The sequence below is a fragment of the Hemibagrus wyckioides genome, linkage group LG18 (assembly GCF_019097595.1).
Source record: "Hemibagrus wyckioides isolate EC202008001 linkage group LG18, SWU_Hwy_1.0, whole genome shotgun sequence".
NCBI classification, from domain to species: domain Eukaryota; kingdom Metazoa; phylum Chordata; class Actinopteri; order Siluriformes; family Bagridae; genus Hemibagrus; species Hemibagrus wyckioides.
This window is the reverse complement of record NC_080727.1, coordinates 9726485-9741934: the sequence shown is the minus strand read 5'-3', so window position 1 is coordinate 9741934 and position 15450 is coordinate 9726485. Positions and strand designations below refer to the sequence as shown.

The 15450-nt window shown below is 37.8% G+C and overlaps 1 protein-coding gene across 1 annotated transcript; it reads right to left on the bottom strand.

Annotated features, from left to right (window-relative positions):
* Nucleotides 1-7535: 7535 nt before the first annotated feature.
* psmb7 (proteasome 20S subunit beta 7) lies at nt 7536-13248 on the bottom strand. The gene is made up of 8 exons (XM_058415534.1): nt 13089-13248; nt 10720-10804; nt 10248-10345; nt 10005-10145; nt 9213-9328; nt 8239-8297; nt 8000-8151; nt 7536-7717 (listed from the first exon to the last, which is right to left on the bottom strand). The coding sequence occupies exons 1-8, from the start codon at nt 13148-13150 to the stop codon at nt 7606-7608; spliced, it is 825 nt and encodes a 274-aa protein (XP_058271517.1). The 5' UTR covers nt 13151-13248; the 3' UTR covers nt 7536-7605.
* Nucleotides 13249-15450: the final 2202 nt, after the last annotated feature.

Here is a 15450-nt window from a genome sequence, read left to right as displayed (position 1 = left end):
ATGACCTAGCATTAATGCTATTAAACTAATCATGGCATATTTACATTTCTGGCATTTGGCAGACACACTTATATTTTATCTCATTTTATACAACTGAGCAATCGGGGTTAAGAGCCTTGCTCAAAGGGCCCAGCGGTGGGATTTCAACTACAACCTTCTGATCAGAAATCCAACACCTTAACTAAGCTATCACATCCCCACATATCATACTCTACCATATCACTCACACCATTTGAATGTCTGAACATTTTATATTCCTTTTAAGAAAATGTTCTGTTTGTGACTTTAAATGAAATTACTCTTCCTTTAACCTTTGAATAAAGTGGGTAGAATCATTAACTTCTATTTAAAAAGAGAAAATGTACAGACAAGGCTTACAGTTAGATAGCTGATACACTATATTGGCAAAAGTTTTGGGACACCCCTCCAAATCATTGAATTCAGGGGTTGTACTTGGCCCCTTAGTGCCAGTGAAAGGAACTCTTAATGCTTCAGCATACCAAGACATTTTGGACAAATTCATGCTCCCAACTTTGTGGGAACAGTTTGGGGATGTCCCCTTCCTGTTCCAACATGACTGCACACCAGTGCACAAAGTAAGGTCCATAAAGACATGGATGAGTGAGTTTGGTGTGGAGGAACTTGACTGGCCTGACCTCAACCTGATAGAACACCTTTGGGATGAATTAGAGAGACATGGATGAGCAAGTTTGATGTAGAGGAACCCTGAAAAACAACACCTGAATTCAGTGAATTGGAGGCCTGTCCCAAAACATTTTATAGTGTATTTATAATGCAAACAGTGGAAAGCTTATGTTTTACCTCAGAAGACCCTGTAATATCACATGGGCTTTATGATGAACGTGAGTTATAAGAAAATTTGTTAAAATAGTATGTGATGAAATAGCATGAAAATATGAAAAAAAACATTGTGCTAGACTGGTACAGATAAACAAAACAGGTGGTATTTCCAGGTCAAGGTCTCCTTCTGGTAAGAAAACTCACATTCTGCCAGTTAAAAGGTGGCTATATACACGGCATGTATCTCTGTGTGTCAAGACTAGAGAGAAACTCATAGATTGTCACTATAGATACGGATACTACGGAAGTGTCTGTCCCTGTAATAATAGTGAAAAGGCTGAATCATTTAGCTCATACTGTTTCTTTCGGTTTAAGCTACAAAATCTGTTAAATTATTCATTTCTTGTTGTTTCTACAAGTTGTGAATTACAATTATACATTGGTTTTATTACTGTGTATTGAGAAAAGTTCCGATTATTCAGTAAAGGGCACCGGTAACTGGGATATTTACAGTATAAATAACGATGGAGTGAGTATTTGTTTGTCTGATGTTTTTCTGCTGATCTTGTCTTGTTTTCTAATACAGAACATTTGCATTGAAGTTGCTGACGGAAACTGTTCAAAGTTGCTTAATATTTCCAAAACATATAAATGAAAATGCATAAATGTCGTTTCTAAACTTCACCTAAATCTGACCTGCATCTCAGGCTACTCATAAAATTGTCATGCAGGTCTGTGGACTGATCTCTTTCACTACGTAGTTTGTTGGTTCCCCAGCTCTGTCTTACCTTATTCAGGCGTGGGCTAGCTTCCTTTTCAAAAACATGTAGGTTGTCTTTGTGGAAAATATGCAGCAGCCGGTCTGACCAGTTTCAGGGAACGTTTTTGAATAACAGCTTTCCTCCTGTCTGGATATTATCTGTGTCCTTCTCCTCCTTCTCCTCCCCTCTCTCTCTGTTTATCTCTTTCTCAGTCTCTCTATCTCTCTCTCTCTCATTTTCTTTTATCTCTTTTATTCTGTCTTTCCTTTGAAGTGGTTTTCATAACATAATTTTATTCTATTTGTACATATTTTTAGAATAGTATAAGGACGTTTACAAGCATCATTAGTGCCCTCACACACTAATTATTTCATTTAGATAAGATCTGGCCTTGTAATTTTTTCAGAGTATGCCATACTGAAACCACATGATATGATGATCACAATTCAGTTCATTTCAGGGGTTTTTTTGTATAGAGCTTTTAACAATGGACATTGTGTCAAAGCAGCTTTAAAGAAATATTTTTTTCTAAAAATCAGAATAAGAATTACAAAGGGTAATAATTATAAGAAGAAGAAGAACAATAAGAATCATTTATTTCAATAATTTCATTATTATTGACAAGACACATCACTTACTGCTTATGTTTACATGGATAGCATAGACATATTCTACAAATATTTAGAAAGTCAATGAAATATAGCTTATATAAATTGTCTAAATTGTTTATTTGCCCTTCCTCTTGAAGTAGAGCATGAAAGAAAAAAAAATATTTTATTATTAAAAAAATCACAGCATCATACCTCTTGGCATGTGAATTCTGAGTCTAGACTGATTGTTCATGTTGGGAACAGTCTGTCATCACATATGAAAAACCAGAAACCAGAAACTAGTTGTTTTAGCATTTCATTGTGTCTTCATAATATTGGCCTCTAGTGTCTAATAGTCCCACTGTTGAAACTGTGAAAAGCAAAAAATGAAATTGTGAAGTCAAATGGTGTAAGACGAAAAAAATGACCAGTAATAAGAGATTACTGAAACCAGCTAGTATCAGTATATGATTAAAGCAGCAGAGCTTTTTTTTTTACCATCATTTCATCTAGATAGATAGATAGATAGATAGATAGATAGATAGATAGATAGATAGATAGATAGATAGATAGATAGATAGATAGATAGGTTATATAAATATATATACAGTGTATACACACACATCAGCCAAAACATTATGACCACCTGCCTAATATTCTGTTGGTATCTGGGCCCAAGATGTTAGCAGCAGATCCTTTAAGTCTGGGGCCTCCATGGATTGGACTTGTTTGTCCAGCACATCCCACAGATGCTCGATTGGATTAAGATCGGATTTTTATTAACATTATTACATTTTTTCAAATATGCCTTTCAAATCTTTGGATTTTTTTTAGAAAGCTTCCACATTAAATTTTGATGGAGAGCACAGACCATCTTACTGTCTCTTATTACTCATGATTGATTACCTGAGTTAAAACCTGACAGGCATAGTCAGGACAAGATTCAGCTAACATCTGTGATATTTAAAGTGTGGTCATTCATTGGAGGTTGGGGTTAAGTACAAATAGCTGTTTTTCAGGAAATATAGGTTTCTATGTGTTCAGTATATTTTGGCAGAAACAATCCTATAGGGCTGTTATTTGGAGCTCCTAGCTGTCTTGTTTTTATTAAGATCTTTAGGGTTTTAAGTACAAAGTCCTTGGAAATGTCTTCTTTTTGTTATTATCAGAACTAGCAGATTTTTCTCTTTCATTCTTTCCTCATGGACTACAAATAGCAAAGTTTGTGAACTGTTCTATACATTGGTCAATATACATAAAGTTGTTGTCCTGAAGGAAAGTGACCCTCAGGTCTGAAACAGGCTTTTTTCTAGGATTGCCCTGTATTAAACTCCTTCCATCAGCTTGGCCTCTTGGTTGCTTCACTGACTAGAATACTGGATTTTAGCTATTTGCTTTCCAATCAGGAAGTTTATTCAGTCATTATTTTCCTAAAGTGAACATTATCTCTATAAGCTTGCATCATTTTGCAAAAATCATTAAAAAATATATGGATATTTTAAAATATTCCAATAAATGTTTTTTTTTGTTTTTTTTAAATATATCTACTTACTATTTTTGCTATAGATTTTACTTTTTCTACAGTCTCTGTTTGGCAACAACTGTAGTGTTATAGGTCCCCCTACCTCTAACAAATCATTGTTGTTGTTATTAGTTTCTTGTTTTATTGGATTCAAGGTCAGGAGAAATGTTCAGGCATAAATCATTCATGGTATTTAGATTGTTCCTTAATAGCCATCATGGTCACAATGATGTTGGGAAATATAGCATTATGAAGTATCATAGACTGTTGCACCTTCTGAAGCCTGACACCGTCCATGTCATGGAGATTTTATGATTATTGTGACAATAATAATAATTTTGGGTCATTATATACTTGCCATTATAATGTTCAAATCTGTCAAGATCAGTTTAGACATTTAGGTCCAGTGAAAAGCCCAAGACTGTTAAGGTGTCCGAGACAAATACTATGGCACAATTTACAGCATTTGGGAGATGCTCTTATGCAGAGCAAATTACATTTTATCATATTTTTTAACACAGTTGAACAATGGAGAGTTGAGGGCCTTGCTCAGAAGCCCAGCAGTGGCAGTTTGGTGGACTTGGGATTTGATCTCACAACTGTCTGATCAGTAATCCAACACCGTGACCACAAAGCTACCAAATCCCCAACATTATTATCTCTAGATAAACATTGCAACGGAGAGTTTCTCACATCATTGAATAGATGAATAGTGCCCTCAGTGGCCAAATATTGACAGGTTCATAGAAAAAAAGGTTCCTGTAGGTGTAGCAGTGCATTTTATACAAAGAGGAGAATCCTTTACATGTTAGATTAATCTAGCATCATTTCATAATTTTACTCGTTTCTCTAAAAACAAAGTTAAAAATTAAAATGGTTTCTCAATGAGTAGACTCAGTAAGCTGTTTGCTGCTTAAGCAGGAGGTCATTTGTTCAAATCTCAGTATTGTCCAAATTCCACTGTTGGGTTCTTATGAAAATATATATGTATAAAAGTATATGGCTCTTAATTTTTTAAGTGCTCTTTTGTATAAATGTAAGTTATTCTGAATAAGGGCACCTGACAAATGCTGCAGATGTAGTGTGCTGGTGGTGTTTTTCCATTATTAATTATTCATAGAAATTCAAGCATTAGAGGAACATAGAGCTTATGTGAAAGAAATCCTGTATAAAAAAAAAAAAAAAAAAAACCTTGTGTGGTCAGTTACCTAGTCTACCTTTTGTTTTATACACTATATTGCCAAAAGTATTCGCTCACCCATCCAAATAATCAGAATCAGGTGTTCCAATCACTTCCATGGCCACAGGTGTATAAAATCAAGCACCTAGGCATGCAGACTGTTTTTACAAACATTTGTGAAAGAATGGGTCGCTCTCAGGAGCTCAGTGAATTCCAGCGTGGAACTGTGATAGGATGCCACCTGTGCAACAAATCCAGTCGTGAAATTTCCTCGCTCCTAAATATTCCACAGTCAACTGTCAGCTGTATTATAAGAACGTGGAAGTGTTTGGGAACGACAGCAACTCAGCCACGAAGTGGTAGGCCACGTAAACTGACGGAGCGGGGTCAGCGGATGCTGAGGCGCATAGTGCGAAGAGGTCGCCAACTTTCTGCAGAGTCAATCGCTACAGACCTCCAAACTTCATGTGGCCTTCAGATTAGCTCAAGAACAGTGCGCAGAGAGCTTCATGGAATGGGTTTCCATGGCCGAGCAGCTGCATCCAAGCCATACATCACCAAGTGCAATGCAAAGCGTCGGATGCAGTGGTGTAAAGCACGCCGCCACTGGACTCTAGAGCAGTGGAGACGCGTTCTCTGGAGTGACGAATCGCGCTTCTCCATCTTCTCCATCTGATGGACGAGTCTGGGTTTGGCGGTTGCCAGGAGAACGGTACTTGTCTGACTGCATTGTGCCAAGTGTAAAGTTTGGTGGAGGGGGGATTATGGTGTGGGGTTGTTTTTCAGGAGCTGGGCTCGGCCCCTTAGTTCCAGTGAAAGGAACTCTGAATGCTTCAGCATACCAGGACATTTTGGACAATTCCATGCTCCCAACTTTGTGGGAACAGTTTGGAGCTGGCCCCTTCCTCTTCCAACATGACTGTGCACCAGTGACCAAAGCAAGGTCCATAAAGACATGGATGACAGAGTCTGGTGTGGATGAACTTGACTGGCCTGCACAGAGTCCTGACCTCAACCCGATAGAACACCTTTGGGATGAATTAGAGCGGAGACTGAGAGCCAGGCCTTCTCGTCCAACATCAGTGTGTGACCTCACAAATGCGCTTCTGGAAGAATGGTCAAAAATTCCCATAAACACACTCCTAAACCTTGTGGACAGCCTTCCCAGAAGAGTTGAAGCTGTTATAGCTGCAAAGGGTGGACCGACGTCATATTGAACCCTATGGATTAGGAATGGGATGTCACTTAAGTTCATATGCGAGTCAAGGCAGGTGAGCGAATACTTTTGGCAATATAGTGTATATGCAAATAGTATTTATTTATTTATTAATGATTATAAACTTCATCATCATCTTCAAATGGAAAATGAATTTTTTATTTACCATATCACAACCATTATCTCTGTTTTCTCAGCTGTAGTGCTTACGAACAAAGAAGTATGAGTAGTTGAGTGAGTAATATCTGTAAATGAGTAATCACTGATTTACTGACTATCCCAAATTCGTGAAAGCACAACTGGAGTATAAATAAGCTTTGATGACTGTGCCGAATGTTTGCTTTTAGGCCCTCAATCATTCTGAAAGTGGTTGTAAAATAATCAACACCTTCAGACCAACCAGTTTAGAAAGTTTGGTATAGATTTCTATATTCTTCTTCAGAAAGTCTGTGTCCTTTATATAAAAAGGAGAGAAACAGTAATAATAGAACATATTTTTATACATGATCTTCCCAAAATTGGGCACCTTTAATGGTTTATTAAAGGTGTTCCCTTTGCCAAAGTACACCTAGCCTTGAATGAGGACAGGTGATAATTAGTTCTAAGGTGTTCATTACAGTGTTATCCTGGTGTTTCTCAATGTCCTGCCAGTTGTTGGAATAGAATGCTAATTGCATTAGTAACCATGTTCTATGATCCCTGGATAACATTTACGGTTCCTTGTTTGTTTATTAGCCCCAAGTAAAGTGAGAATGCCCCGGCTGTACCATCGTTATGAAACAACACCAATTGTTGTGTATACTGCATCAGGTGACCTAGTGACTGTTGATGAGTCTCACTGCCCCTGCTGGTTATATGGGTTTCATAGAACCACAGTATGTGCCTACAGTACACACAGTATGTGCCTAGCTTTTACTTTTGTGAACTGTAGCTCAACCTCTACACAACTGTAACTGATATAAAATTATGAATTAACATGGGCACTAATTTGGAGGCAGCAAAAGAAGATTCAAGAATTTCTTATTGATCTGAATCCCAGGTCCACCAAGCTGCCCCTGCTGAGCAAATTGCTCAATTGTATATAATGAGATAAAATGTAAGTCGCTCTGGATAAGGGGAATCTGCCAAATGCAAATGTAAGCTTTGCCTGGCCTCCTCCCACATTTCACCAGCAGGAAGACACCTTTGTTATAATAGCTGATGTATTTCAACTGTTTTAATTCAATGGCTTTCAACTCAGGTTTGGGAGACACCAAGTTTCTAGCAGGTAACTACATTTGTTTTAATTTGTTCTCGTCACTGTAATTCAGTGGTTGGTTTCTTTTAGTGCTGAGCGGCAACTTCAAATCAAGTGAAAAATGCTGTCTAGCAATAATTCTACCAAACACCATTTATTTACTTTTGCTCAGACAAAATCTCTGGTTTGTCCTCCTTAGTCCAGATTATTGAACTAAATCACACCAAAGCTTTTCACGACATTTTATTGTAAACCGTGGATTAAGATTTGTCATACATGACATACAAGAAATCTCTCTTCAGGAGGTGTCCATGGTCTGCACGCTCTCCTCCACCACATCCACCTGGATTTGGGCCACTGCCTTTGTCAGAACACTTGTAGTGCCTTGCTTATACTTATATTCACCAGTTCTGCAGGAAAAACAGTGAGTAATATTCAGAGTGCAGGCATACTGAAAGCCTTAAACAGTTACTGAGATTTTATTTGGTTAGTATTTTGTTAAGGTAGACAGAAAAAAAAAAGCAATAGAGGCACATCTGAAAGCTACCTATATAAACAGCTGGAATTACACAAGCAGAAGACTGTTCTTCTCATGTTTGTCAAAGACTAAATACTGGTCATTAAATGCTGAGATTAAAAAAAAAATTTACATAAAATAATGGAGTAATCTCTACACATATTCCCCAACTCACCTGACTCCCTTCTTGTTGGCTTCATCATGTGGTCTCAGGTAGTCCACCTTGCTTTTGGTGATCACACACAGGTCAATGTTACTGCCTGAGCCCAGATCATTGAATATACCAGCTGCTATTGCATCACGAACCAGGAGCTTTGCCTCCTCCTCCTAACAAACAGAAAGAAGAAATTATTACGATTATTTCTCAGTAAGTGTAAAAAAGTTGATCAAAGAGTCAATGAGAAAAGGACCCACCTCCATGCCAGGCTTGTATCGATCTTCAAACACTGCCATAGCAGCCAGGGATCCAGAGCCTAAGCACACACACATACATAAAGACACCATCAAATCAAATCTGAACAATAAATCATTAGCTGAAAATGTTGCTTGGTCTAATTTAATCCTTCAGTTCTGAAGGAGACATTTCAAACTTGTTATTTACAGTAATTATATAGCAGATGTAAGTAAGTGAATAAATATCTAGCACAGTTGCAACACTTTAGACACAATTTTGATGCAGTTTCTCCGATTAGGCAGTTACTCAACTACCCAACCCACTCAACTAACTGGTTCCCATATTCCCAGCTCGTGTTTTCAGTACACAGAGAGGTAATAAGTATCCAGCTTTGTTTTTTGGTACTTAATATACTTCCAGTGCATTTATCCCCTGGACATTTACACACATGGGGTTTCATTTATCCTGCTGGATACAAACAGATTTATGAATAAATAGTTCATAGGAGCATTTACAGAGGAAATCATGAAAATTTATTCACAACCTCCTGAATTTAGGGAACTAAACTAAAGGACTAAGAAGAATATTAAGAACATTTTGAGAAGAAGAAAAATATTTAAACCCACAACTAGTCATTCAAAAACGACAAAATAAAATATATAAAAAGAACAGGCTCGCTTGTCTGTGCATAGCCAGAAACAAACACCACAGCTGATGAGATTTAGTGCTCATCACACCTATGAACCCTGAAATCTTTATTTCTTTCAAAGAATGTCTGTCCTTGACTGAGTGTGTGTTCTTTAAAGATTACCAATTAACCACAAGATGAGATCCAGATCTAATTTTCACAACAATAAAGTGCAGAGTAATGAGTTACCACGCTCCAGGGTATTTAGAGGAGCTGTGAACTACAGTTGAAGAATAAATAACACCATTTCTGTCTCTGAGTCTCTCCAGCAAGATGTGTTTAAAAGAAAATGTATCAGAGACTCACCCATGGTAACATAGGGTAGCTTGTCTGTTGAGCCATGAGGGTAGATGCTGTACAGGTGGGGACCATTGCAGTCAACCCCACCCAATACCAGTGCTGCTCCAATATAGCCCTGGTACCTACAAACACACACACACATCAACAGTTGCATATAGACGACTCGAATAAAATAGGGCAAATGGAAAAGTAGGAAAATGTATGTAGTGGTTTGCAACAGTATAAAGATATTGTATTATAGTTACAAAAATGTATAATAAAATGGCTTTAATGGACTTAGTGGAATCATTGCACAACATTTTCACACTGTTCGCATTAACAGCAGATGGAGCATCGCATAGACCTTCCACATCCTGCAAGTACCACTAAACAGTGCACACAGTGTTTGTTGTTTTTACTTATTCAAAGAATGATCTTCTATCAACAAATCTTACCTTTTTAATAGGATAAAATTTTATTATAACAGTTTAACTGAAAATAAGTGCGACATGTGATTTAGATATTATGTAAATAGATAAATTCCCCTCTCTGCAGTTGAAAAATTCATAAATTATGTGTGGATGACCAATTAAAGGGAAAAACTGTGACTTATGATCTATTGGGCATTTTGCTAGAATAGTTACGGGAACAATGGCATGTTCTCAATCCAATTAATAACTAAGAAAAGCTTTTAATCATGTCAGACATAGAAATATATCTGTATGCTCTTTTTAGTACTTTATAGCCGTAAACATATATGCTGAATCTTGATAATATTGCATATCCAGTGACAGGTCCTTAGACAAAAGTGAAAGCCACCTGAAGAGCATCTGCTTGAGCATGCGGTTGGCGGTAGCGACTCTTGGAAGGCGATTGGTGGAAAGAGCATGCAGCTCCAGATTAGAGGAGATTATCTGAGTGGTCATCTCAGTGTCTGCTGCTGTACCAGCTCCACAACAGCTACAGACGCAGAAACACACACAAGCATACATATTAGAACACATCTGGGGATGGAGAAGAAGCAATATGGAGTTACACAGGGTTGTGTGATTCGGTGCTCACTAGATGTTAGGAGAGATGTAATGGATCTTGGAGCAGTTCTTATCTGCTACAACCATTCCCTCAGTGGCTCTTGTATCAGCTCCCAGAACCACGCCATCCTTCACGGAGAGAAGAAAAGAATTTACAAATGCAGAACAAAAACACAACTATTTTTTTTATCTACTATAAATAAATCATATATATTTCTAATTCTGAATCTCTCTTAATACATGAGTATTCTTCTTTTCCCAATATATTTATTAAAGCATACAATATAATCCTAATTATAATTAAAAAATAATTGCAATAAACCTACATATACTGTGTATGTGGCATAGGCATATACCTTTAGTATTTTAAAAGTACATATTTATATACAATGCTTTATTAGCATTAATGCCCAGATGCAATAACAATAATAAGAGACATACAGATGCTCAATGATTTAAGCCTACAAGTATTGCATAGGATTTTTAAGCTATAAAATGATCACCTTATACACAACCCCACAGATCGTTGTGCCAGTTTTGCGTGCAGTGGGGAGGCTGCATCCAAGTTTAGTAGCAAGTTGAGCATTCCTGAAGAAAACACAGAAACAGTGATTTAAAAACAAATTCATGCTCTGCTTTTTGGCAAAAACGTGCAACAAATAATGCGAGTGATACTTTTAAAACTCAGAGAATCAGGAAAACTCAAAGACGCTCAGAGAATGCGCTGATCAGCTTGTTGATGCCCTAATGGACAAAATTTTGAGGAGACCTGACCATATCATGCACAAACAAAGAGCATCATTAATGCTAAATTGAAAGAATATTGCAAAAGCATGACTCTGCCTAAGGGAGGTCATCCATCTGATATCAATGCCTGGATAAGGAGGAACTGAACTTTGTGAATACGTTTTATTTTCTCCAAAGGTAGTGTCTTGTGTGAAAATTCCTCCATAAACAACCTGCATATTAATAATTAATGGTCTTTAATTGGTTTTCAGCTTGATCCAATTCATACCTGCAATTACATAAATCCATTGCTCTTCTCCGGTGATTAAAGACATCTATAGCTGCTGTTACGGTCAAACTGAATTTAAGGAGTGAGTATGGAATCTTTTTAAGAATAAGGATTACATTGTAAGATGAGAGACAGATGGCTATGATTCAAGAATTGCATAGTGCTTTTAACAATGGACATTGTCTCAAAGCAGCTCTACAGAATATAAGAAACTTAGTACAAAAAGTTTAAGATTAATATCAGACATATTTAAAATGATTGATGACATGGGGTCAGTGTGGTATTGACTTCAATGTTGATCAACTCAAAATAAAACTCGATCAAATGGTTTCTGTCCGTTAACTATAGAGGTATTTTAATCACCACAGAGTAAAAAGATGGCTTTCATGGTTTCATGAATTAGTGGGTAGGAACTGATAAAACGTGGCCAAGATTTACCCAGGAACCACATTCAAAAAAAATTGCCCACAAGTGTGACCTAAACGGAGCAACGCAGCAGCGCTTTAAAGTAGTCCTATATCCTGCTCAGCTCTCACTTCTTCATCTGTACTCTGACATATTCCTATCTTAATGCTGCCATCATGTGTCATCTTGTAGATTACTAACTAGCTCAGACTCTGCTGAAACCCAGAGCAATGCACTAGATCCTGGAACTACACCAAACAGGTACGACACTATGAGCCGTGACAGGAAGTAACACTGATTATCTCCTCATCATGGCACCTGTTAGTGGGTGGGATATATTAGGCAGCAAGTAAACATTTTGTCCTCAAAGAAGCAGGAAAAATGGACAGGCGTAAGGATTTGAGCGAGTTTGACAAGGGCCAAATTGTGATGGCCAGACGATTGGAACAGAGCATCTCCAAAACTCTTGTGGGGTGTTCTGGCTCTGCAGTGGTCAGTATCTATCAAAAGTGGTCCAAGGAAGGAACAGTGGTGAACCGTAGACGGGGTCATGGGCGGCCAAGGCTCACTGATGCATGTAGGGAGTGAAGGCTGGTCCGTGTGATCCGATCCAACAGACGAGCTACTGTTCAGAACACACAGTGCATGACGGATCAGCAAAAGGGGGACCAACACAATATCAGGCAGGTGGCCATAATGTTATGCCTGGTCGGTGTATATGTCCCACGGTTTATTGTCTCTCCGCTGGATTGTCTCCTTATTAGGACATAAACATCTACCAACAAAATAGCATTCGACTCCAAACATATTATCTTTCAATATAAAATCACGTTATAATTAAAAAAGTTTTGTAAGAAATAAATAAAGCATTGTATTTGTAGACCGGTAGCTGTGCTGCTATGGCTCATTCGGACGGGGAAAATAAATAAAAGACCAGATATAAATTTATAACCTTTACATTATTGGTTGATAAATGTTACTATTGTTACATAAACCAAGCTATAAATAAATAAATAAATGGAATAAAAAAATAGGAAAATAAGATAATAAAGCCTAATTTCAGTACGCGGACCTAATTCTATAGGGCGCTCAGACAAAGTGCTGTACATATACCGTGTATGGACATATAGCATGTGGCTAACTAATGCACCGGTATATGTATTTACATAGGCTCTATTTAAGATAAGGTAACGGTCAGAAATAAGAAAAATATATTATCTGATCAATTCATGAAACGAATCCTTTTGATACGTTTTTCTTTTCTATTCATTTCTCATTATCCGCGATATAGTTAAAAGCAAATCTGCTGAATCATTCATACAGACCGCTAGCATAGTATCGACTGATAAGCAAATCATTTAAATAAAACCCGAGAACACTAGATTTAATAACTTTTAAAAAAAATCACGAGCGTAAATTAAGCCACCTATCTGTACTTTATATAACACTCACCGTTTGCAGTTTTCGAAACTGAAACCCCCGCGCTGAGGCTGACATACACAAGCAGTCGCCATTGCTGAAACTCTTACTTCCCGGAAACAGCTCGCTCTAGTCGTGCGCGCGCCTTCATCTGAACACACTCTTCACCCAGGCCCTCAACAACTTACCGCAACAAAGCGGAAGTGCGTCAGAGCTACGTCACACATTTTCCCACTTGTTCAGGGCGGCTAGGATGGGGAGAACAAGAAAATAGGAGAGCGAGAGAGAGAGACAGAGACAGGGAGAGAGACAGAGGCTAAGAGAGAGAGAAAGAGAGAGAGACAGACAGAGAGGCAGAGGCTGAGAGAGATACAGAGAGAGAGAGAGAGAGAGAGAGACTGAAGCTGAGAGAGAGACTGTTCCATGAGAAATAAACAGAGATTTCCTTTGTCACTATACATTTATTTCAAATGATGAACTGAGTTGTTTACACTCAGTGGCCACTTTAATAGGAACACCGGTTTGTCTGCTCATTCATGCAGTTATCCAATCAGACAAACAGTTATACATAAAATCATATAGATGCGAGGTAACACCTTCACTTAACGTTTACATAAACATTAGAGTTAAGGTTAGGGTTATATAAGCTCATTGACTGTGCCCACATGGTTGTTGGTGCCGGTATTTCAGAAAATCTCCTGGGATTTTAACATACAACAGACCTTACGCAGAATAATGTGAAAAACCAAAGAAAATCAAGTGAAATCTGTTGGTGAGTCTCTGAGGAGAATGCCCAGTCTGGTTTGAGGTGACAAGAAGACTGCAGTAACTCAAATACAACTTAACAGGCAGGGGAGGAGGTGTCACAGTTATTCATGATAATAAGCTAGGTGCCACACAAAAACCCATAGATCAATTCAATACACTTGAAGTTCTTTATACTAACCTAACTTATGTAGCAACAAAAAATAAGTTCACAGAGCCAATTCCACTAACTGTTATTTACAGACCCCCAGGGCCATATTCTGCATTCCTCAGTGAATTTGGAGATAATTACTTCAAACCTTGTTGTTTCTTTAGACAAAGCATTAATAGTAGGAGACTTCAACATTCATTTTGATAAGCCAGAAGATCCTCTGAGAGCAGCAGTTGTATACATCTTAGATTCATTAGGTGTTAATCAAAATGTAATAGGACCCACTGATAATGGAGGTCACACTCTGGATCTCATTTTTACATTTGGATTAAATATAGAAAACATAGTCACTCTTCCACAGTCGGAAGCTATCTCAGATCACTATCTTGTTTCATTTAAAATGCGTCTTAGACATGGGATGCCCAATGGGCCACATTACCATATCAAGCGAACATTTACATCTGCTACTGCAGAGAGATTTACCGATAGTCTCCCAGAATTATCACGCATGATTGGTTCGCCATCTGACCCCACAGAACTTGATCAGGCGACTGATTACCTGGAGTCAATGTTTTGGAACACCCTAGACACTGTCGCTCCACTTAAAAGGAAAATAATTAAAGAGAAGAAACTAGCACCCTGGTACAATGACCCCACACGAGCTTTAAAACAATCTGCTAGGAAACTAGAAAGTAAATGGCGTCAAACTAAATTGGCAGTATTTCAGTTAGCATGGAAGGAAAGCCTACTGAGATGCAAATTGAAGATAACAAAAACAATCCTAAATTTTTAGTACTGTAGCAAAACTAACTAGGAGTAAAACCACTGTAGAAAGGCACACACCATCTATATGTAGCAGCAATGACTTCATGAATTTTTTCTATGAAAAAATTGACAATATCAGGCAGAAAATTCAGACTATTAATTTAAATTATTTTGTTAAATAATTCTTTAGATAATATAACTATTTCTGATCAGAGCTTTGAATGCTTTACTCCACTTCAAGAGCCTGATCTAATTTCATTAATTTCTTCTTCAAAACTTTCAACCTGCATTCTAGATCCTTTACCCACATCTTTCCTTAAACAGATATTACCAGTAGCTACCGAACCCCTTCTAAAAATCATTAATTCTTCCCTTAGTACTGGCTATGTGCCTAAATCTTTTAAGCTAGCAGTTATCAAATCCTTTATTAAAAAAACGGACCTCGACCCCTGTCAGCTGTCTAACTATAGACCGATATCAAACCTGCCCTTTATCTCCAAGATCCTAGAAAAGGCATTAGCACAGCAGTTACACTATAATGCCAAAAGTATTCGCTCACCCATCCAAATAATCAGAATCAGGTGTTCCAATCACTTCCATGGCCACAGGTGTATAAAATCAAGCACCTAGGCATGCAGACTGTTTTTACAAACATTTGTGAAAGAATGGGTCGCTCTCAGGAGCTCAGTGAATTCCAGCGTGGAACTGTGATAG

Excerpts from the sequence above, each read along its gene's own strand:
- psmb7 (XM_058415534.1), bottom strand. The coding sequence starts at position 13,150 with ATGGCGACTGCTTGTGTATGTCAGCCTCAGCGCGGGGGTTTCAGTTTC. Across the intron at positions 8,152-8,238 it reads GATACAAGCCTGGCATGGAG|GAGGAGGAGGCAAAGCTCCT; the intron begins GTGGGTCCTTTT and ends TCTGTTTGTTAG. Across the intron at positions 7,718-7,999 it reads GCCAACAAGAAGGGAGTCAG|AACTGGTGAATATAAGTATA; the intron begins GTGAGTTGGGGA and ends TTTTTCCTGCAG.